Consider the following 22,517-nt stretch of genomic DNA (forward strand, 5'->3'; position numbering starts at 1 on the left):
TTTTATATCAAAGGAGTAAAACAAGACAAGGAAGCTCATTATCTAATGATAAAAGGGTCAATTCAGCAACAGAAATTAACAATTCTAATACATATGCATCCAGTATTAGAGAATCCAAATTCATAAATCATTCATTAAAAGACCTGGAGAGAAAAGACTCCAATATAATAATAGTTGAGGGCTTTAATGCCCCACTCTCAGCAATGAACGAAGGAAGCATCCTGCAAAAAGAAATTACAATGAAACATCAGAGTTAAACTGCACCCTAGAACAAATGGACAGACAAACATTTGCAGAACATTCCATACAGGACTCTGAATACACATTTTTCTTGTCAATATATGGAATATTCTCCAGGATAAAACATATGATTTAAAAGTCTCAACAAATTAAAAAATTCTGAAACCATATTATCTTTTCTGACCACAATGCATTAAAACTAGAAATCAAGAAAAACTCTTTAAGTTATACAAGTATGTGGAAATTAAACTTATTTTTGAACAACCCGGTGGATCAACAAAGAAATCAAGAAGGAAATTTTAAAATATCATGAAACAAATGAAAGTGGAGCCACAACATACCAAAACCTGTGAGATACAGCAAAAGTAGTACTAGGAATTTATAGCAACCAACGCCCACATCAAAAAAGTAAAAATTAAAAAAAAAAATAAAATAAAGATCAGAGCACAAAGAAACGGAGACAAGAAAATACAAAAGATCAATGCAACAAAGAGGTGATTCTTTGGAAACGAAAAAAAAAAAAAAAAATAGAATAACCCTAACTAGACCAAGAAAAAACACTCAAATACAATCTGAGATAAAAAGGGAGACATTATTACTGACATCAGAGAAATACAAAAGATGATTAGACTTTATTATGAACAACTAAATGCCAAATTTGATAATTTAAAAGAAAAGGACAAATTCCTAGACACATATACCTAACAAGCATTAATCATGAAGAAATAAAAAGTCTGAACAGATCAATAAGAAGTACTGTTATTGAATCAGTAATAAAGTCTCCCATCAAAGAAAAATTCAGGACCAGATGATTTCACTGAATTCTACTCAACCTTTAAAGGACTAATATCAATTCTCCTAAGTTACTCCAAAAAACAGAAGAGGAAGGAATTCTTCCAGGCACATTCTATGAGGCTAAGTATAATTCTGACACCAAAACCAAAACCAAATAAGGACACACCAAAAAAAAAAAAAAAAAAAAAAAAAAAAAAAAAAAAAAAAAAAGGAATGAAAAGAAAAGAAAAGAAAGAAAAATACAGGTCAATATTCTTAATGAAAATAGATGCAAAAATTCTCAACAAAATACTAACAAACCAAATCCAACAACACACTAAAAAGATTATTTAGCATGACAAAGGGGTTCATCACAGGGTTACAAGGATGGTTTGATATATGAAAATCAAGAAACAGGATATACCATATCAACAAAATGAAGGACATAAAACATAGAGTCATCTCTATTGACACAGAAAAGGCATTCAATAAAATTCAACATCCATCTAACATATTAAATAAGAAATAACTGAAAGCTTTCTAAGATCTAAAATAAGCCAATCATGGTAGTAACATGCACATAATCCCAGCAACTGAGGACGCTGAGGCAAGAGTATTCCAAGTTAGAGGCCTGCTTCAGCACCTTAGTGAGGCAAAATAAAAAATAAAAAGGGTTGAGGATGTAACTCAGTGGGAAAGCACTGCTGACTTCAACACCTAATACCAAAAAAAAAAAAGAAAAAAATCTAGAACAAGACAAGGATGCCAACTCTCACACTCACCACATTTGTTTGCAAAGGACAAGTTCCTCCTATATTCAGAAAAACTGAAAATTCCACCAAAACACTATTACAATAAATGATTTCATCAGTTATAGGATAAAAAAAAATAGCCTTGTATTATCAACATAAAGTATTTAAAATAGAAATCAAGAAAGCAATCCCTAGGAAGATACCCTAGGAAGATAACCAAAAGGGTGAAAAATCTCCACAATAAAAATTATAAAATATTAATGAAAGATATTTAAAAGGACACAAGAAAGTGAAAAGTTTTCATGGACTGGAAGAATCAATATTGTTAAACTGTCCATACTACTCACAGTGATTTATGAACAATTTAATCCTTATCAAAGTATCAACTAGAAAAAAACAATTGTAAACCTAGGAACTTGGAGGCTGAGGCAAGTGGATCAGAAATTCAAGGTTTTTTGTTTTTTTTTTTTCTCTCTCTTTTTTTTTATTGTAAACAAATGGGATACATGTTGTTTCTCTGTTTGTACATGGCGTAAAGGCATACCATTTGTGTAATCATAAATTTACACAGAGTAATGTTGTTTGATTCATTCTGTTATTTTTTCCCTTCACCCCACCCCTCCCACCCCTCTTTACCCTCTATACAGTACTTCCTTCCTCCCTACTTGCCCCCCTCCCTAACCCTAACTCTAACCCTAACACTAACCCTTCCCTCCCCCCCATTATGTGTCATCCTCCACTTATTAACCATATCATTCGTCCTTTGGCTTTTTGAGATTGGCTTATCTCACTTAGCATGATATTCTCCAATTTCATCCATTTGCCTGCAAATGCCATAATTGTATCATTCTTTATGGCTGAGTAATATTCCATTGTATATATATACCACAGTTTCTTTATCCACTCATCAATTGAAGGGCATCTAGGTTGGTTCCACAGTCTGGCTATTGTGAATTGAGCAGCTATGAACATTGATGTGGCTGTATCTCTGTAGTATGCTGATTTTAAGTCCTTTGGGTATAGGCCAAGGAGTGGGATAGCTGGGTCAAATGGAGGGTCCATTCCAAGTTTTCTAAGGAATCTCCACACTGCTTTCCAGAGTGGCTGCACTAATTTGCAGCCCCACCAGCAATGTATGAGTGTACCTTTCTCCCCACATCCTCGCCAACACCTGTTGTTGCTCGTAGAAATTCAAGGTTTGAGCAACTTAGTGAGACCCTGTCTCAAAATAAATAGTAAAAAGAATGGGGGATATAGCTCAGTGGTAAAGCACTCCTGGGTTCAATCCTCAGTACAAACGTATTATAGACAGACAGACATACACAAGAAAACTAAAAAAAAAATTCTAATAGTTACATGGAACCACAAATTCCCAAACAGCCAAAGCCACTTTGAGCAAAAAGAACAAAGCAGGATACATTACACTACCTGACTTTTAAGACTACAAAGGCTTTAGGAATCAAAATAGCATGGTACTGGCATAAATAAAGATACATGAACCAATGGAACATAAAAAAAGAACACAGAAATAAACCTACTCATATACAGCCAAACTGACTTTGGACAAAGTTTGTAAGAAAATGCACTGGAGAAAACAGTCTTTTCAATAAATACTGCCAGGACAATTAGATACCCATAAGAATGAAGGTAGCTCCTACCTCCCAAAAGTTAGAAAGATCAAAATGGACTAAACGCTTGAATATAAGACCTAAAAGTATGAAATTACCAGAAGAAAACACAGAAACAGCTTCAGAACACTGTAATGAGTAAGAGTCTTTTGGATAAGACCCCAAAACCGAGGAAACAAAAGCAAAAATAAACAAATGGGATTATACCAAACACTTCTGCACAGAAAAGGACACAGATAACCTACAGAATGGTAAAATACATTGCCAATGTTTCAGATATTTGAGAAGAGGTTGATATCTACCATACATAAGGAACTCCAAAAACTCAGTAACAAAAAACAAAAAAGCTGATTTTAAAATGAGCAATATCTAAACAGATTTTTCTCAAAACAAGATAAATGAATGACCGATACATGAAAAAACATTCAACATCACTAATCATCAGGGATATGTAAATCAAAACCAGAATGTGATATAATCTGACCCCAATAAAAATGGCTAATAGCAAAAAAACTAAACATAAAAGTGCTGGTGCTGAGCACTTTTTACATCAGTGGTACACAGCTATAATCCCAGTGGCTGGGGAGGCTGAGGCAGGAGGATCACAAGTTCAAAGCCAGCCTCAGCAACTTAGTGAGGGCCTAAGCAACACAATGAGATCCTATCTCTAAAATAAAATACAAAAAAAAAAAAAAAGGCTGGGATGTGGCTCTGTCGTTAAGCTCTGGGTTGAGGGAGGTATGGGGCGGGGGTGTAGATAAAATTCTGGCAAGGAGGGAAAAAGGCATTCTTCACACACTGGTAGTGGGAATGTAAATTAGCATTACTTATTATGAAAAACAATATATTTTTCAAAAAATAAGAAACATAACTACCATATGATTCAGCAATTCCACTACTTAGTACATATCCAAAGGAAAGGAAATCAGAATGTCAGAGATATCTGCTCTCCCAGTTCACTGCAGCACTATACACAATAGCCAAGAAACAGAAATAATCTAAGTGCCCATCAACTAATGAATAGATAAAGAAAATCTGGTACAGATATACACAATAAAATATTGAGTCACCCCAAAACAAAAACAAAAACAGCAACAAAAGCAAAAGAAAAAAAAGAAAAGAAAAAGAAAGAATAATGAAATCCTGTCATTTGCAACAGCATGGATGAAACTGGAGATCATTATGTTAAATGAAATCAGTCCAGGACAGAACAAGTGGTACACGATCTCACTCATATGTGGAATCTAAAAAAGTTGAACATATAGAAGTTTAGAATAGAATGGTGTAAGGGGGTTGATAATAGGTATTAGGATACCATTAGGACCAAGAAGATCTGGGATAGTATTGCACAATACAGTCAGTGAGTGCAGATAATATTTATATACAGTACATTTCAAAAAGCTAGAAGAGCTTGGTAGCATGCAACTGTAATCTCAGATACTCAGAAAACTGAGGCAGAAAGATAACTTTATTATAAAATAGTAAATTCCTCCCCATCTATATGGATCATAAATTCATACTAGGTATGCACATAAACCATATATAAGGGTTTTATAAGACTTATAAATGAATCAAAAAAATAGCTTACCTTTGGTGCATGCACATAGCCTGTCTGTGCCCGAGCAGTAAATGACAGAAACAAATGTATCCTGTTCTTCAGTGCCCTCCTTTTTGGGCGGTTCTACTTTGGCCAATATTTCAAAGTTTGAAAGATCTAATATTTTTACATATCCTCCCTGAGTGGTTATTACCAGGTGTCCAAGAGTAGAAATGTCAGACTTTTTTTCTCTCTCAATGCCATTCTTTGAGGTCAACTGCATTTCTTCAACAGGTTCCTCACAGTCATCCTCTCGATTATCCAATATATCTGGTGGAAGCAAAATGAGCGAGGTAATCGTGTCCTGGGGATCTTTGATATGTTGGATTTTTATTGGCTCTTCTTCTAAAGTCACTATCCGAGTGGCATAATTCATTTTATAAAGTACTAAATATCCACCGCTAACATTCCTCTGCTCAGGCTGAATTATCAAAGGAGTCTGTACATCTGCTGGTGGTTCATGCTGGATTACGCTAATATTTGCACCATTCACTACAGCAAGATTTGATTCCAGCTCACCTTTCCGTCTATTACATAGTGCAGAGTTTAATTTATTTAAATTATTCAAGGCCTCTACTTGATTTATTGCACTCAAGGATTCAACAGGGCACGTCCGCAGTCCCACCAGTAAGTGAATTCCATCAGCACAAGGAGTTATTGAATCTATACAAAGATTCTCCTCCTCTGCAAACCTTGGCAGCCGCAAGCACTGAACCAAAGTCCCAGGTTTGGGAAACACAGAGTTCCACTTCTCAGAATCTGGAGAGGTAAGGTTGGCTGCTGCATCTGCAAATTGCTGAATATAAGTCACAGGAGGATCCTGCAACAACAACTGCTCCTGACTATCCAGTTCCATTTCAATAATCTGTGGAACCGTAAAACCATCATCATGCAAACTTTTACTCATAATATTGTTCATCTGTGAAAAGATTTTTCCTGCTTTCTCATCAGATTCTTTGATGCTATAAAGAAGTAAAACAGGTAAAGTCCTCCTTACAAGAGGAGAATTTAGTTCTGAATTAGTGCAGGATTCATTGTCAGTTGACCCTTGTTCTGATATACTTTCACCCTGAGTTCTGCTTAAACCATCCAGTGACCTGTGCGAGTTACTACTAATGGGTGAGGTAGCAGGAGATTTATATGTTAATAAACCTCCAGCTAATAAACATGGAAAAGGAATGTTGTGTTGCTCCTGGTGCTTTTCCTTTGTCTTTTCACTCTTAGAGTTTGTTAAGCAAGGATTTGCCCCAAGTTCTTCAAGATCCTTAACAGTATCTTCAAGCACATTTGCAACAATCTCCCACTGAAGTTTTTCTGGTTGTTGGAGAATGCTGAGTGCTGTTATATCAAGGCTTACTTCCATGGCTTCCTTCTGTGATGTGTGCCCTTTGAAAAGGAACAGTATTTATTAGATATGACTTTATTAATTTAAATCAAAATCTGTGGTTTAACATGTTCACATTTATTTTTTACTCATCCAGTCAGTGCATTATAGTAAGTTGAAGAATTTAATATATTTTAAGGCATTTAATCAAATCTGAAATGAACCTATTCAGAAAATTACACAGGTATTCAAGGGACTCAAAATTATTTTCAATTTCAGAATCTACATTACTGAGGAAAAACCTGCTTTTAAAAAAATAAATTAAAGAGCTGAAGAATGAGTATATTATTTATTCATCATTTCGAATGAATATTAAAACAATAAGATCTCTCCATTTTAATTCTAAACCAAAAAGATAGCCCAAAACTAATGTATCTCTCATTTATGTACTTTGAAGAATATCTAAGAAAATTTATTTAACTCTCAATTCAATTTCCTTTATTCCTTAGGAATCAAAGCACCATTTCTTCTTTCTTACCCCACCATGCTGATTATCAGTAGATTATTGTTGTGTGAAATTTAATTCTTATCTGGGCTTAGAAACGAATAACAACTAGAAAGAAGAAAGTTCTGCAAAATCGATCATTTTAAAGTGAAACAAATATCTTCTGAGCTGTCTGCTAATTGTAGCTCATTTAAAGGAAGCTCATTCACAATAATCGAGCTATGGAGCGAACCCTAGGTGCCCTTCAATAGATGAACAGATAAAGAAAACGTGGTGTATATATATACACACAATGGAGTACTGCTCAGCCATAAAGAACAAATTTTATGATATTTGCTGGAAAATGGATGGAACTGGAGACTATCATGCTAAGTGAAATAAGCCAGTCCCCAAAAGTCAAAGATCAAATGTTTTATCTAATATGCAGAAGCTAGTCTAAACTGGGGGGAGGTGTTAAAAACAGAAAAAAGATCAGTGGAATAGATAAAAGGGGAAGAAAGGGAAGGAAGAAGGGATGGGATAGGGAAAGGCTGTGGAATGAATCTGACCTAACTGTCCCATGTATATACATAAATATACCACAGTGAATGTCACCATCATGTACATCCATAAGATACTAATTAAAAAAAAAAAAAACTATAAATAAATAGCAGAAAGATCATAATAGAGCATAGGGAAGGGAACAGGGGGAGGGAAAGGGGAAGTACTGGGGACTGAAGTAAAACAAATTCCATGCCTTTATAATTAATGTGTCAAAATGAATTCTATATGTCAAAAAGAACCAATAAAAATAAAGAAATGGCTGGGGATGTAGCTCAGTGGTACAGTCCTTGCCTAGCAGGGGTGAGGCACTGGGTTTAAACCTCAGCAACACATAAAAAATTAAAAAAAAAAAGGTTAAATTCTATTAAAAATAAACAAATGGGAACACAACTACACTACATTATACCTTATTGAACTTTCTTACCTCTTCAAATAATCTCCATACAAAAGTATAAAAGTTATTCCCAGTATAAACCCTCCAAATATGATCTCTGTGTAGACAAAACCCTAAAACAAATGCCATTAAACCCTCAAATCAAAAAAAATCTCTTGACATGACACTGAAAATTCAACCAATCTGTTTTGTTTTTTCTTTCTTCATAGCACAAAACTACTATCTGACAACATAAAGATCACTATAGATGATATGTGAAAACACAAAAAAAAATTAGAATTGCCTTTACAATTTGGAAAAGAAGGACACAGAAGCGTAGTAAAAGAGACATAAAACAACTGGAGGTGACTGAATAAAGGTGTGAAAGTTGTTTAAGTAAAGGAATAGGCAACAGAGATTCATAGAACACTGAACAATTAAGAGATACTGAAAGCTCTTGTTAACTATTGAGCTCTTTAACAAGCTCACTGACAGTTTTATCTAGAATTTCCCATAATCCAGGATGATCTCACATCTGGCTAAAGCAGAAGAAAATTTTAGTTATAAACTATATTTAATTGTGCTAATGAAGCTATTTATTTATTTAAATATTCCAGTTATAATCATAAATAGCCTTTTTACTGCCATATGGTATTTATGTCTATTTTTTCAACTTTACTTATTCAAATTGGAAATTGAAGGTTGAAAATGAGATTTTTTTATAACATGTAGTATACCACAATAAATCCTGAGGATGCTTTCTTATTTACTGAACTAAACTTACAAACTTATTTGGTGTTTTTTTTTAAAAACTATAATAGGAAAATGCCAAGAAAAAGTAATTTTAGTCCAGGTATATTAGGACGAAATAAACCATAAATCACATATACAAACATAACCTAGGGCAATATTTAAAGTAAATGGAACTGCAGTTGCAGTTATCTTTGAGACCCTGACTCCTTGCCAGCACTGCCTGAATGGCCTCACAAAACCACGACCAGTGCACACAAGAGTCAACCACACCTGGGGCGCTGCCTGGGGCACAGAGGGCAAAAAGTTTAAGCAGGAGCTGATGACCTTCATGATATCTGGTGACAAAGGAATTTCTGTCTTCCCTGAAACAGACAACCTTTTCCAATGGGAAGAGACCATCCATGAAACAGATGTCACAGTATATGAAGACCTGAGGAATAAACTGTCCCCTAAAGTCTCCTAGTGGCTAACCTTACTATGTATCCACAGCAAACTTCTTCACACACTGCGAGTACCCCAGTGTGAACACACAGGGTAACATCTGCCTTGGTATCCCCAAGAACAAATGGTCCACATAAGAACCATTCTGCTTTTCTTCCAGAGCCTGCTAAGAGAAGCCAACACTTCAACAACCTTTTGAACTCACATGCTGCTGAGTTCTGGAAAGAAAAAAAAAAACAGCTTTTAAGAAGTACCACCAAGAAACCTATACAAAGCTGTTCCACGCATGACTGTCCAGCCTCTCTTTGTGTCTTTATCTTTTCCTTAGTTTTGTCCTTTTCTGGATTTGAGCACATGCTTCTGTATCTTGGGCTGTGGTATTATTTTTGTTATGGTTCTGTCTTTTAAATTAAGTCTGGTTGAGCCCCTATGATATATATTAAATAAATAACATTTTGGTTGATTTTTGTAAATAAATAGCATACAAAGTGAGATTGTTCATTAAGAAGGAAAACATCAAGCTAGTATGGATGGTGGCACATGCTTGTAATTCCAGAAATTTGGGAGACTGAGGTAGGAGGATCCCATGTGCACAAGTTCAAGGAAATCCTCAGAATTTTATGTAAAAGCACCCCTGGATTCCGCACCAGAAATATTTCAAAAAAGAAAAACCTAACAAGTAGCACTACTATTCTGCTTCAAGGAATGTCTGGGAGGTACTATAAAATTCTACTTTAGAAGACTAACAAGCACACTGGTGACTGACAAATTCTGTAGTGAGGAAACCTGTTGTCTCTGTCTCAGTTTCTAAAACCTACTAGACAACAAAATAAATTATTTACAAAACATACCATCAAACATCCTGCAGCAGAGTACTTTTTCAGACAATCATTTCAGGAAACCCTTCTCTATTCTGCTTTCTTAGGTGGTGTCAACCCACAACCTTGTGCTAGCGAAGTTTCCTAAGGATGTCAATTAGGTTTTATGCAGGCAACTTTCTAAAGTCATCAGATTTCAATTGAACTCTTCTTTGATTTCCTGTGAAACATTCTCACTCTTCATATAAAGGTATGTATCCTTAATTCTGATATGTGGTCCAAAACTAAAATTTTTCTTAGATGATGTAGATTTCTTTCTTTCTTTTTTTTTTTTTTTTTTTTTTTTTTGTACCAGGGATTGAACTTGGGGGCACTCAACCACTGAGACACATCCCCAGCACTATTTTTTGTTTTATTGAGAGACAGGGTCTCACTGATTTGCTTAGTGCCTCCCTTTTGCTGAGGTTGGCTTTGAACTTGCAATCCTCCTGCCTCAGTCTCCAGAGCCACTGGGATTATAGGCATGTGCGATCATTCCCAGTCTACGTACTTTTTAAAGTCCTAATCCTCAACTGAAAAATGTTTTATGAAGTCTCTTAGATTGCACTCACATTTTTGAAACAATTTTTCAGACCACAGAATTCAAATGAACAGAAATCACCTAGAGTTATAAATACAAGTTCTAAAATGGTACCTATTATTTACTAATATTTCATTCAGTAAAGGAACACATCTTTCATAATAATAGCTACATGTATGGCTATTCCACAAGCCTCCAGAAACTCATAAATAGTCTTTCAAGATAACAAGTTTAGAAGAAATATAGCTTATGAAGGAATGAGCTACTTACAAATCCTCAAACGAGGCAATTACAATTTTTGAACAGAAAAGTATTTTTTTCTCTTACCAAAGCTACCTTTTAATTCTACACACAGACAACATTCTCAACCCTTAAAGACATGCTGTCATATGCAGTCAGCAAAAATGTGAAAATTTTCTAGATGTTGGCAAATGAAGTCAAAAGAACTATAGTAAAATATCAAACAGGCATAGATAAAAAAGATAAAGTTAGGAAAGGGATAAGAAAATAAACAAAATACATGTATTATTAATTACAAATATACACAGTTAAGATCTTCACACCAGAAAAAAAGAAAAAAGTTATAGCATAGGAACAAAGGTTATAGTTAGAATCAAAATTTAAGAACAACAACAACAAAGAAAGAATAAGAACATTTAGTACAAACACTTTACCGAGGAAAAACTGAAACCCACAGAGTATAAGTGACCTAGGAAAACTAAAACGTTGATTTATAGAAGAGTTCAAGCTCTAAATAGATCTCCAGGTAAACAATGACCAGCTTATTATTCTTTATCAAATTAAGAAAATGCAAAAGTAACCCTCAACAGTTTTTATAACAGAACAACAAAGTAAGAAAATATATATCTTCTTCTGAATATTTAATGCAATCAATTACTTTTCTAGAATTAATTACACATTTGTATATTATTCAGGGCATTTTCCTGCCATTTTGTCAGGCTGTGGGGTTTTTTCCTAAATGCTAAAAACAACTCCAAAACTGAACATTAATACAAAAGGGGTCCAGTCTTTAATCACTTTCAAAAAGATTTCATGATAAATTATAATTTAGGGAACATTTACTACTCTATAATAACCATAATTTTTAACTAATGTACTACACAAAACCATAATCTCTTCTAAAGAGATTTAGCTAGTTACACATGTCCTTAGTTCATGACATTTGACATTAAATGATAGCCACATCTTAATTACAGTCACTTCTTTAAAACATTGGCTACTTCTCAGATACTATGTTCCATGTTTTACAGCTATATATTTAATCCCTAGAACTATGAATAATACATGTTAACATCACTGTTTTACATGTTAGAAAATGCAATCAGACTATAAGCAACAGAGGTAGAATTTAAATTCTGACACAGTAAAACGAATTTGAGAATCACTACTATTCTTTCCCATAAAATAACATTAAGCTGAAAGTGATGATGCACACCTGTAATCCCAGCAATTTGGGAGGCTGAGGCAGAGGATTGCACATTTGAGGCCAGCCTCAGCAACTCAGCAAGGCCCTCAGTAATTTAGCAACACCATGTTGCAAAATAAAAATAACTTAAGGATGTAGTTCTGTGGTAGAGCACCCCTGGGTTCAATAACCAGTACAAAAAAAAAAAAAGCAACATTTAGTATACTTGATACTCAATTTGGTATACTTGATACCATGACTATGATTTTATATTTTCAAATTTATTTTCCATTTACTTTTCTTTTGAGAATAAAGAGCTTCGATTTAAATGTTACATTCGTTTAACAGAATACATTATACACTATGTACTTACCACTAATTCAAGATTTCTGATACACAAAGATTTAGGTTTTCTGCACAAATTACTGAATATTTTGAGTTTGCATTAACTAAAAAATTCAGACTAAAATAGTACTTAGCTTAACCTAAAATCATAAATACAAGGATTTGGGAAGAAGATAATCCATACCTGTCACAGAATCTGATCTGGAATGCTCTTCACTGTCTGAATCCTCCAGCAAATCATCACTTAAATTAACAGAAAAAGTGAAAAACAATCTGAATTCCATAAGAAGCATTCATCATATGAGAAAGCAGAATAAAAAGGTAACCACTTCTATACATCTCAAATGTATGTAATATTAAAAAAATCTATTAAAACTAGCTGAAATGAGATACAAATAATAAAATCTTAATCATATATCACTAAAGAAATGTCCACCTGAAATAGGGTATGAAAACTTCTAGGAATCCTTAATAACATGTGCAAGGATCTTGAAAACTATGTGACTGGCGATAATTTAGGCAAATAAAAGGGTACAGAGTGATAGTTAATAAATTTAGGCATGAGCTTGCAATAGTAAAATTTTAAGAACTGCTTTATTATTGAATTTAGGAAAGGTACTTTATTTTAAAAAAATATTTTCTTAGATTTGATGGACCTTTATTTTATGCATTTATTTATAAGTGGTACTGAGAATTCAACCCAGTGCTTCACACATGCTAAGCAAGCACTCTACCACTGAGCCACAACCCCCAGCCCCAGGAAAGTTACTTTAAAACCTAATAAAATTGTATAAATATGTGTAAGTACATATACTCACACTGATATGCATTTCATTTTTACTTTGTGGGGTTTTTCTGTTTGCTTTGCAAAGGCTGTTAAGAACTCCTTGATATGGAGGAAAACCATTACACCAGAAGTTAAAAGTAAGACAACAAGATAATATAGTCCCTCCTTCATTTGTCACTCAAGTGGCAATGAAACTGTTAGCCACCCTCTTTAAATTGACTTCTATCCTCTCTCTCCATTGTTGGCCAACAAGAAAACACATGTCATTACATACCAAACAAAAATAATATTGGGCTCTGTCTGATCTCTCTTAATCAGCACATCTTATGGTGGTTCCTAAAATTCTGATAATCTCATTATGAAAACAAAAAGATGCATTTTGCAGAAAGAAAAGGCAATTCTACCTTATTGAATTAATATATTTTATTTAAAACTGAAATGCAGAGGCATTTATAATGTTACTTTTTATGTAGTTAGTTATACCCTCCACTGAAAATGCTTAGGGGGCTAGGGATATAGGGCAGTTGGTTGAGTGCTTGCCTCACATGCACAAGGCCCTGGGTTCAAAGGGAAAAAAATGCTTAAGGATACTACATTCCAAGGCAACTAATTTAATACTATAATTTAAAATAGAAAAAAAAAAAAAAAGTTTACATTGACTGTTTATTAGCTTGAAGAATTCAAATACTAAGTGGCCAGTTTAAGAGAAATCATAAGATACCTGGGAAAAAAAATTCCTGGAATAATATTAATGACTCAAAATTATCCAAAATGAAGAAATTCAATTCAAGAACACAACAAGCTTCAAGTGCAGAAGAATTTTTACAATAAGAAAAATAAGTATTTACCCAATCGTATTGCGATAAAAGGTAAAATAAAGTACTAGTATATTTTAATGAAGGAACTTAGGTGTCTTACTGTTTACAAGGAGACTTACCAGATAGTCACCGTAAATGAGCAAAGAAAGTTCTAACGATCTCCAAACCCAATCTTTTTGTAAAACATTCTGACAAAAAACCTGAAATTCTGATATGATAAAATCTCACAGGTAAAATCACTGAACTATATACACTTGAAGACTATATTTTATAATATAAAAACTGCCCCTCCATGCCATTTTTAAAAATCACACAAATTAAAAAAAAAAAAATAGAATATGTATAAATGTTAATATAACAGGGCAGTGTGATTATGGGTACTCTTCTTTCCCTCAACTTCTCTGTATTTTCTAATTTATCTACAATAAGCATACATTACTTACCTAAGAGGCACCAGATTCACAGAAGTGTTTTTGTTTGTGCAGTGCTGGGACTGAACCCAGAGCCTTATGCATACTAAACAAGCACTTTATTCCCGAGCTACATCTCCACCCTACAAGTCTTTTATATGATACAAAAACTTTCACAAAATACACATGCAAGATAAATAAGATATTATGAGTAAATTAAAAAGTTCAGTTCAACTTAAGACTGTATATTTATTAAAATTAAACAAATTAATATCATTTAGTAATACCATGGTTTATACTAATACCATTAATTTTCAAAAGTTAAATTCAGACAATTTTTACTAATCCCACAAGTGACAAAGCATCTAGAAAAAAATGTTAACTTATTTGAATTAAATGTGTTCCAAAATCCTCTTCCTTGAATAAATTTAGGACAATGACAAATGTCTTCTATAAAGAAATGGTGAAAAAAAATCTTAAGCAATCTTTACTGCTAATTACCTTAAATCTCTTGTATAAGCTTTGCTTTTGCCAACTAATATATTATTCTTTTATTTATTTTTAATTTTTTTTTTTTAGGTGTTGATGGACCTTTATTTTATTTATTTTTATGTGGTGCTGAGAATCGAACCCAGTGCCTCACACATGCTAGGCAAGCACTCTACCCCAGCTCCCTAATATATTATTCTTCAAGATAATGAAACCTTTATACTATATTTCAAACCAAACATATTATATCTTGAGTCATCAGAGGGAGTTTGGCTCATTGTATTCACTATCAATCCAATAAGACTCCTAATGCCTCTGGGAGAGAAGGGCAGAGATGGGACTTAAGGTTAGGGTTGAAGCTCCACCTTCTTGGCTTTCTTCTACCACATAGGTTAGACTTAACTGATATGGTATATGGATCATATGACACTTTCTTGGGAAGAAAACAGTCCTTCTAGCCTAGATTTTAAGTTTCTATCACTAACCTACATAATAGTGTGGAGGTATTTCCACTAGAAATAGAGAGTGTGCGTTTACCTAAAATGTAAATTTTACCAAAGGGGAAATGTAGGTGTATATGTAATTGTAAAAGCATATTTTGAATCAATTTTTAATTCTCAAACTATAAAATTTCAAGATTGAAGTTCTAATTAAAATCAGTGCTTAGAAAGACATACCAATTTCTTATCTTCTATTAATTTCTACGAACTTCTAAGAAAATCAGAGAAATAAAGCATGCTTTGTTTCCAGTCATGTTGGCCAATATGGTCAAGACATCAGACAACAAAAGTAAGCTGGTTACTCTCACATGGTTTATACCTGAGAACAGCCATGAAGCTTTGATTCAGAATGTTCTAGAACTCAGACTACATTCATTTATCTATCAGTAATTTCTACAAGGAACTACCAAAGAGGAACTAAACAGTGGTAATCTTCCTAAATTGATTTCCCATTAATAAAATTTTTAATACTTCTTAATGAAGTACATGCCACCAAAAGGGATTGTGAAGTAAAATAATAAATCACTGACTGAATGTAGCACCCATCAGCAACATCAGAAGCCCCTGCAGATGAATTGGTAGATACCATCAGTATCTAAAGGCATCTGACAACAGTTAAGTAAGTTCCATTAACATTGCTACCTAGAGTCTTAACAGTGATAGCAGCTATTGCTTATCATCAACTGAATGGCTTACTGAATCCTCCATTCTGCTTCCTAGGGAAGCACACAAACATTGCTATGTGATGCTGGCCCAGTTCAGAGTCATAACTGCAGAAGTTTGTAGAAAACAAGTGGGTGACCTGGGATTTTATTTTGACTCTCTTGCCCCCAAACAAATCACACAAAGCCACAAAAATCAAAAACCTGTCAGAGAAGCTGAGTGGAGGAGAATCCAGAAGAGCAATTTTAACGTTTCTATATCAATGATTATGGTGCCTCAACTCACTGTTCACTAATTATATATATATATTTTTTTTTCATTGCAGTTGAACATAATATTTTTATTTTTATTTTGGTTTATTTTTATGGGATGCTGAGGATTGAACACAGTGTCTCACATGTGCAAGGTAAGCACTCTACCACTGAGTTCACAAGTCCAGCCCCGTACATTGTTTTAAATACTTAGGTCCTCTAGCTTTATCTAAGTTATTTCACTTTCATTATTGAAGTTCACTTCCTTTTTTTTTTTTTTATTTAGAGACAGGGTCTCACTACAATGCTTAGGGCCTTACTAAGTTGCTGAGGCTGGCTTTGAACTCAAGATCCTCCTGTCTCAGCCTCCCAAACCTATGGGATTAAAGGCAAGCACCACCTCGCCCAGCCTCACTTCCATTTTTGAGGTGCTAATGAAAAATGGGAAACGAATCATTTGTTTCAATTGCTCTATGAGAAGATTTAATTAAAAAAAAAAAAGTGAAATCACAAATCTAATCCAAGGATTTCATTGTATTATTTAGGTTTTTTTTTCCCCTTCCCCTTTTGGTGTGGGGACTGAACCCTGGACATTGTACATGCATAGCATACACTTTTACCATGGACCAACACCCCCAATCCTTCAAATTTATTTTTCTTGTGACAATTATTTCCCGACTGGCAGAGAGTAAGAAAGAAAATAAGGTATATTTTACAGACCATAACATTTCTGAATAAAAATTTCTCTGAGAATTATACAGGTTTCAGATTTTTGACCAGACATTTTCTAATTCTGATAAATTCTGACATTTATTCTCTGATTCTGATAATTTTTTTAATCCTGACATATTTTAAAAAAAGAAAACCCATAACATTTATAAATACTACTAAAAAAAAAATTCACATACCTATCTCCTTCCAATTTTGGTATATCTGAGCAACTAGAGGAATCCTCCAGCCATGCCAAAGTTGGTCTCCTCGAATCAACTCCTGAGCTAGGTTCTCCTGATAGAATAAGCTGCTGCACAATTGCTGGATCATAGGCATTAATTTCAAACTTTAAGTGCACCTAAACAAATGAAAATCCTAAGTTTACAACTGATTTGGTTTTTTTAATTACTAATCTGTTACTTCAAAATTAAAACTTACCTTCATGAGTTTGGAAACATCCCATATACAGATCTTTCCTCGTTTTGTTGCAGCTGCTAGAAAATGAGGGCAACTCCCCGACCCAAAGCAAGAGATTCTGTCAGTTCCATCCGTACAAGGAAACTGTGCAGGACTTGTTGCAAGTGTGACTGACAATGGCACATTCTGCGTGTGCTCACCTTTAACAAACGGGCAGTTTGGAGAATGTCTCTCATGTTCAGACCTTTACATAGATTAAGAAAGGAAAAAATTACTGAAAAACAAAGCAGTTAAACTAGTACATAAAAACAAAACTTCACATAAATGTCAAAATATACTCTACTGTCATGCATAACTAAAAGGAATATATATAAAAATAAAGAATAAAAAACAGAAACAGAACTCCAGGATAAGCTCCTTTGTGGTAAACAACTGAACTTAAAAATATTCTAAATATTAAAAAGACTTCACTTTACCAAACCATTCAAATTTATCAAGACAGCACTAGCATGTTCAACATATCCACATTATTCATACTTTCAATATTCATAATTTTCAACAATACCAGTTGTTATTCACTTTAAATAGTCACAAAAAGCCGATCTCAGAGGAAACTGTACTAATTCATGCTGTATAAGGATACTGATAAAATAGTCTAAACTCCTGATATTTCTTCACATTGGTTTACTACAACTTTGAGTAACTATTTGGTTTCAGTTTTTAAATTTTCCATGTCAAGAGCCACAACTATAAACCACATATAGAATGTCAATAAGTGAAACTTTTATCACAAAGTTTAAAGTTAAATAAAACTCAGTGAATGCAACTCCTGTCACAATTTTTTAACCAAAACTCTGGAAACAGATCTCTTACAAATACAAAGAAAAATATTTAAATAACAAGAATATAGATAAAATTATATATATATACTAAGAACACAAAAATATACCATACATATTCACTAGAAGACACAGTCAGGCAAGTAACTCAAAATTTCTTTCCAAAGAACCCTAAAGGGGTGATGTTCATAAATGATACGCTACAGGCTCCCCTCCATATCCACAGGATCCACTTCTATGGATTCAACCATCAGTGGATAGAAAACATTTGGGGGAAAAACTGCATTGGTACTAAATATATAGACTTTTTTCTTGTGACTATGCCCTAAAAGGTACATAAAAGGTATGACAACTGTTTACATACCAATAACATTATACAAGTATTATAAGCAATCTAAAAATAAACTACATGAGAGAATGTGAATAGATTATATGTGAATACTACATCAATTTAAAGAAGGTACTTAAGTAGCTTCAGATTTTGGTATTCTCAGAGGGTCCTGGAACCAATCCCCCACAGAGAGAGAGGTAAACTGTACTTCTTTCAAATAACTGCTTATTGCACAAAAATAAAGTGTTGAATTAGTGTACTAGAAAACCGTAACAAAATGTAACATTCAAGAATTTTAAAAAGTTAGGGGCTGGGGTTGTGGCTCAGCAGTGAAGCGTTTGCCTAGCATATGTGAGGCACTGGGTTCAATCCTCAGCACCACATAAAGTAAAATTATAAATATAATAAAGTTACAAAAATAATTAATGAAAAATATGTTTTAAAAAAAGAAAAAAGTTAGAAATGCAAAACAAGACTGGTATAATGACTAAGAATTTTCTCAAATACTAAAAACGGAATCAACTTTAACACTCAAAAACTATCTGTCCAACTTTGTGACTTTATTATTTCTATTTCTCATTTTTCTCACATGCGCTTCCCTCCCGCATTTTTTACTTTTTAAAAAAATATTTGTAGTTGCACGTGGATACAACATCTTTATTTTATTTATTTATTTTTATGTGGTGCTGAGGATTGAACGCAGTGGCTCACCTGTGCTAGGCAAGCGCTGTACCACTGAGCTACAAGCCCAGCCCACTTTTCTTACTTTGTTGAGTTTGTTTGTTTTGGTGGTGTTGGGGATCGAACCCAGGGCCTTAGTACTTGCAAGGCAAGGACTCTACCAACTGAGCTATTCCCAGCCCACTTTGATGAGTTTTAGTCAGAAGGCATTTGAAATGTCAGGATCCTATTACTTTAAAAAAAAAAAAAAAAAAGAACTTTTTTTCCCTTACCCACCTGTATATTTCCATAGCAAACAGAGAGAAAAGAAAATCTCCTCATAAAACATGCTATTTTACATATTTTTTTTTTACAGGCAACTAGAATTTAACCTGAATCTATATGTTAATCTTGGGTAACCTGCAATATTCAGATGTCTCCCATAAATCCTTTCACACTGCACTTCCAAGCACACATTTGGGCCAAATTCCTTCCTAGCTAAATTATAATGTATTTTTCATCCTTTCATCTTCCCTGAGTTTTAACTTTTTTAATTAAAATGCTACAGTTACACATGACTATATAAAATAAAGTCAAACCAACTTCAGTTCTTTCTAATCCTAGTAATCTCCTATCCCACATCCAGGTAACCATTATTATGAATCCAACTGACAAACTTATTGCCTTTTCTTTTTCTTTTTTTTTTTAATTTATTTATTGCTATTATTTATGAAGTAGATATTGAACCTGGAAGTAACCTACTACTGAGCTACATTCCCAGTCCATTTTTATTTTGAGACAGGGTCTTGCTAAATTGCTCAGGCTGGGTTCAAACTTGTGACCCTCCTGTCTGTCTCCCAAACAGCTGGGTTTACAGGCATGTGCCACCAGGACCAGCCAACTTATATATTTCTAAAATATTTTTTTAAACTTTTATTTTTTTTTAATGTGGTGCTGAGGATCAAACCCCGTGCCTCACAGGTGCTAAGCAAGAACTCTACCACTGAGCCACAATCCTGGCCCCTTTAAAATATTTTTATAGTTTTACATACATATATACACAAAGGGTTTTTTTTTTTTTTTTTTTGGTGAGGGGGGTTATTACTTTGAACAAATCAATGCCATTGTACAAATCAGTCTATAAGCATTTCCTTGATACATGAATATATCTGAAAAAAATTATGAAAGTTACTGGTGATTAAGAGATCAGTGTTCATTCTTTTCTTAAACATTTTAATATATATTTTTTAGTTATAGATGGACACAATGCCTTTATTTTATTTATTTATTTTTATGTGATGCTGAGGATGGAACCCAATGCCTCACATGTGCTAGGCAAGCAAGCACTCTACCACTGAGCCACAACCCCAGCCCTCATTCCTTTTAATTGTTGGATTATGTCTATCATATGAACATATCACATTTTATTTTGCTATTCCACCCCTGATGGGCATTTAAGATGGTTCCAGTTTTTCACTACATTTTGTGCCTATCCATTTTGTGCCTCCATGCATATAAAAGCAATTAATTCCCTAGGAATTACTAGGTAATAGGGTATAAATTTTTCTTTTTAAGAATTCCATCTCCTGCCAAAGTAACTCTGTCAACTCCCACCATCAAAATAGGAGAGTCCCATTTTCCCCCTTCAGATTATCCTTTCTCTCCCTTACAAATTCAGAAAGTGCCCAGGCTTAGCTACCCAGCCTGTCAATCCCTTCCCTTCCATCCATTTAGATCATGACTCCAGGTGTTCAGAGACCCCACAAACTTTGGGAATTTGAGGAATTTCCAAATCTAGAGCATGAAGAAGAGATGGAATCCCCAAGGCAATCTCTGATAATGTCTCCCCCTAACCCAAAAAAAAAAAAAAAAAGGATTTACAAATAAGATTATGTTCTATAATATCATGGTACAATTTTTCAAGTACAGGTTCACAGGTTCAATAACTTTTTGAGGATTGTCCTTGGAAATTATATATATATATATGCACACACACACCTATACATATATGTACACCTGTGTACGTGTGTGTGTGTGTGTGTGTGTGTATAAGTGGTACTTTTGTAAAAAGTAATAGTCCCAAACAGAAACTTAAATTTGAAATTGCTCAACTAAGACTGTAAGTAGTGTAACATGAATTTCTCATATAGTATTTTCCAGTTCAGACTGGGATCCACGTGTACAGGCATTACCATTTTCACTCCATTCACATCAGCTGATGAACATTCAGAGACCACTAATTTTAGTACAAAATAACATATCTTAAAACTAAAACCTGGTTCTACCACCTACTACCCATTTGCCCTTGAGCAAATTTTATTTTCTTCATTTAAAAATGGTATAATTCCTATCTCATAGAATGACTATAAGAATTAGAGAATATTTTCAAATCTCTCATATAAAATGGATATGATAACAATACCTATTACAGAGGATTAATGTGAAAATTAAATGAATTAAAAATATATAAAGTTTGCCAAGCATGGTACTGCACTCCTGTAATCCCAGTGACTCAGGAGGCTGAGAATCAGCTCCAAAGTTCAAGGCCAACCTCAACAACTTAGTAAGGCCCTAAGCAATTTAGTGAAACCCTGTCTCAAAATTTAAAAAAATAAAAAGGGCTGAGGGAATGTAGCTCAGTGTTAAAGTACTGGGTTAAATTCCTGTGTGTGTGTGTGTGTGTGTGTGTGTGTACGCACACATACACATATATACATATATATTAATTGATTAACATTTGCTACTATTATTATTATTTCTATTAACAAAGCTTAATAATAAAAATGAGGTTTCAAAATATAATTTCTAAAGTTCAACCAGGTTCTAAATTTTCATGCACCAGAATTTAAAGATACTAGAGACACCCTAAAAATCACATCAAAATTAGACACACACACTATAAGGTCCTCTTCCATGGGATTCCCTACTAACAGCTTCCCTCAACAGACTCAAGATTAAACTGCTCATGGTTGAGGTTGTGGCTCAGTGGTAGAGCACTTGACTAGCACTGGGTTCTATCCTCAGTACCACATAAAAATAAATAAAACAAAGGTATTATGTCCATCTACAGCTAAGAAAAAAAATTCTTTTAAAGATTAAACTGCTCAAGTTAATCACTCAAAGAGTTCATTTTATTTAATTTTAGGTCACAGCCTAGTTCTATTTGGCATTTCTCCCATATACAGATTTTGGAAAGCAAAGGCTTCAAAGACAGTATATGCCAACTGCTGTGACAGAATATAGACAGGGCCACCTCATTCTCTTAGGACAATGGCAAAAATGTAATACAGCAAAATGTCAAGATTATTATATCAACCCAGAAAAGTAAAGTAGGTACATTTATAGGACTAATAGCCTATAATGCTCAGAAAAATGAAGACTCACCAAGGTTCATCAGTGGGTTCCCAACAAACGAGACACACACTACAAGTAAAACACATGGCTCTATCATCTCCAGATGAGGCAGGCTGCAAAATTATTGAGAAAGAGAGAGAGAGAGGAGAGAGAGAGAGGAGGGAGGGAGGGAGAGAGGGAGTAAGGAA

The 22,517-nt window shown here is 34.0% G+C and overlaps 1 protein-coding gene across 1 annotated transcript in view; it reads right to left on the reverse strand.

Moving 5' to 3' along the window:
- Window positions 1–22,517, reverse strand: part of BIRC6 (baculoviral IAP repeat containing 6) — a 213,402-nt gene that overhangs the window by 155,971 nt on the left and 34,914 nt on the right. Inside the window, 5 exon segments of the mRNA XM_079109988.1 lie at window positions 4,983–6,377; window positions 12,284–12,342; window positions 16,926–17,086; window positions 17,167–17,389; window positions 22,360–22,442. Of these exon segments, the coding sequence (XP_078966114.1) occupies window positions 4,983–6,377; window positions 12,284–12,342; window positions 16,926–17,086; window positions 17,167–17,389; window positions 22,360–22,442 (1,921 nt within the window).

This window comes from Sciurus vulgaris (genome assembly GCF_902686455.1).
Source record: "Sciurus vulgaris genome assembly, chromosome: 14".
Classification (NCBI taxonomy): Eukaryota; Metazoa; Chordata; class Mammalia; order Rodentia; family Sciuridae; genus Sciurus; species Sciurus vulgaris.